Source organism: Thalia democratica, chromosome 2, assembly GCF_965202585.1.
Source record: "Thalia democratica chromosome 2, ktThaDemo2.hap1.1, whole genome shotgun sequence".
NCBI lineage: Eukaryota > Metazoa > Chordata > Thaliacea > Salpida > Salpidae > Thalia > Thalia democratica.
Genome location: NC_139166.1, coordinates 85,977,153 through 85,980,181, shown reverse-complemented (window position 1 = coordinate 85,980,181; position 3,029 = coordinate 85,977,153). Strand labels below are relative to the sequence as shown.

The window sequence follows — 3,029 nt, the reverse complement described above, 5'->3', positions numbered from 1 at the left end:
AAAACTTCAAACAAAGTTTTTATTGAATATAAAATTTAAAAAAATATCTGAACTGATATAAGCTAAAATAAAACTAAAAATTTACACTTCAACTTCACAACAAACCTAGATATATTTGAATACACTGTTTACTAAACGATAAAAAAGCGCTCAAAAAGTTTGGTCTAAGGACCTGGTGTACGAAAAACTTTTTGGTTATTTATGCAACATTTTACTTTTAATAACTTTAGTAACTTAGTTTAGTAAAGACATCGGTTCTTTTTAATGCTTTTAGCTTTTTAATAATTTGTCAAAATATTTGTTTATTTGTGGCAATGTAAAAACTTGTTATACAATTTCAAATAAACATATAACTTTTTATTACATCGTAAATTGTTATTCACATGTTTAGTTTGTTTAACTTTTTTAAACATAGTTTTATTACGCAAAATGAAACCTCCTCGACATTTCCAACTTTAATTATTTATTTTACAGTAAACTTTTCATAAAAGTTTCTTATGTATTATTTTTTGTTAAACTTTTATTTAAATTAAACTTTATTTAAAATTTATTTTAAGTGTTTCTATGTATTTTTTTTTGTTTTATTGGTTTTCTAAACTAAAACAAAAAACTACTTAATGTTTTAAATACCATATCAACAAATTGAAGTTGTATCAAGTATGTTTTACAGATTTATTTAGTTATTCAAACATTTTTATAAACTACATTTTTTTTTTGAATTTGCTTAGCAAGACAAACTACTTAATTATTTTAATATATTCTACAGATTAATTTGTATAAAGTATTTAAAATAAAATGTTTGCACAGAGTTCTTCACTGCCTGCTGACTACTTTCTTTCAAATGACGGTTTTGAGAGACTTGGAGAAACTGGCCGGATGGTTGAGAATCAGCATTATATACATGCTAAGCGGAATTACCGGCAACCTCGGATCCGCTATTTTCCTCCCATACAGGGCAGAAGTTGGTGATGTTTTGTACTTAAATACATGTTAATGTAACATGATAACTACTGGTAATCCTAGTAGTTCTATGATGTTGATTATAGTCGAGAGGTAAGTAATATTAATTGATATAAGTAAAAACAAGTTCTGATTTAAGTGAACTAATCGAATGCAGTTAGAAAAAGTATTGAATCTTTATATCATTCATGATTAATGTGACAAGAAATTAAAAATTTAACATATTCAAAATTTTCATATTATCAAATTGTAAACTTTGTACAATTTTTGCACTTAAAAATGTGAATTTGTAAACGTTGAAAATTTAACGTTAAAACAGATGACCAAGTAATTACTTTACATAAGTTTTTTACTTGTAGTATGTATTTTAATATTTATATAAAATTGAAGCATAGAAGCGTTGTATGAGTAAATGTTTAGTAGATTTTCTGTTTTACAAAGATACGATAAAATATTTAATATACCAGCTTAAAAAAGTAAAAAAATACTAATTATGCTTATTAGAATATATATAAAAAAAAATTAACATTACTTTTGATATTGAAAATTACTTAGAAAATAAGTAAAGCAGGTATAAAAAGTAGAAGTTATAAAATGTTAAATTTTACTTCAGATTTCTTGAAAAAAGGATTCTAGATGTAACAAAAGATTTATTAATTATGTATAACTTTTTGTTTTTGCTTGTCAAACTACCTTCAAAACTCAAGAGATTTTACATTTGTCATCACATACTTGTTTTTAAAAATTATTTAATATAAACAAAAAAGAATTCGCGGTTTTTTAAATAATTAACTTTTACAGATGATTAAAATTTTGTCATCCAGTGTTGGCAGTTGTTCGCCCATCCGATGAGAGCCTTGTTCAAGCTGATCACAATCGCGCTGTTGCTTTTCATTGCCGGCTTGCTCCCGTGGATTGACAACTTCGCCCACATATTCGGATTCATCAGCGGTTTCGTTAGTTTCGTTTGATTCTGTTTTTGTTCATTTTTAATCTTTTAAACAGTTAATTTTTTATGTTGAAAGAAAAAAAGTTCAAAATCACTTTCAAAACAGTTCAAATACCAATTAAATTAATTTCCAACAGTAGCTATCTGTGACTTTAATCATTTTTTCAAGGTATCAAGGTTTATTATAAGTTTCCAACAAGATAGAAAAGTTTTATACAATTTAAATTAAATACAAGCATATGTCAAGAATCCTAAAAAGTAATTTTTTAAATAAAAATAAAACAAATGCAGCTTTTATCGTTCACTTCTGCGAATATAAGCAATTTTTTGTTAATATTGATTCAACTTCTGCAGAAAAATCAAAAAAACAAATACAAATAAAAAAATGAAAAAAGTAAAAATTTTTTTAAGCCTACTCTAAAAAGTGCACAGAAAGTTTTAAAAAAAAGTAAATTTTTTAATTCAAATAAAACGTCAACAGCTCTTGTCGTTCACCTTCCTCCCGTACATTCACTTCAGCAAAATAGACAAGCGTCGCAAGCAGCTCACCGTCATCACCTCCCTCCTCCTCTACCTCGCCCTCCTCGCCACTCTCATCTTCTTCTTCTACGTGCGGCCCGTCGAGGAGTGCGCCATCTGCAAGCACCTCAACTGCCTGCAGATCGCCGACAACTTCTGCAGCAACCACGGCTTCCAACCGCAGACCAGGAACACCTAGTTTTGTTTGTTGAATAAAATTTCTGGATATAAAGTTTGAATGAATGTTTTGTTTCTAAAGTAAGTTTTTTATGAATATGTTCTTTTAAAAAATTGGTTTTATAAATACTTTGTCTGGCAAAGAAAGTTAAAATTTAAGTGTTGTTACATTTTAAGTTAAATTTCATATTGCTTTCTGAAGTTGTTTTAGAGAAAGTTTTTATTTTGTTTTTGTAGCTTTCTCATAAGGCTTTGTTTATTTTTGAAAGTTTTAAACAAACTGAAAACTTCAAAGTTCTTCAGTTGACATAATTTTAGACTTTTTTTAAACTGGTATAATATATTACTCCACTATTTTATTTAAAATACTGTTCTGCAAAGAACTCAAGCTAATTTTAAAACTAAAAAAGTACTTAATTAGTAT

General features: G+C 27.0%; 1 protein-coding gene across 1 annotated transcript; it reads left to right on the top strand.

Annotated features, from left to right (window-relative positions):
* The first annotated feature begins 841 nt into the window (after positions 1–841).
* On the top strand, positions 842–2,633 carry LOC145829059 (inactive rhomboid protein 1-like). Its single transcript, XM_082936797.1, has 3 exons — positions 842–961; positions 1,785–1,916; positions 2,391–2,633. Exons 1-3 carry the CDS (start codon positions 842–844, stop codon positions 2,625–2,627), a joined length of 489 nt encoding a protein of 162 aa, XP_082792923.1. The 3' UTR covers positions 2,628–2,633.
* Positions 2,634–3,029: the final 396 nt, after the last annotated feature.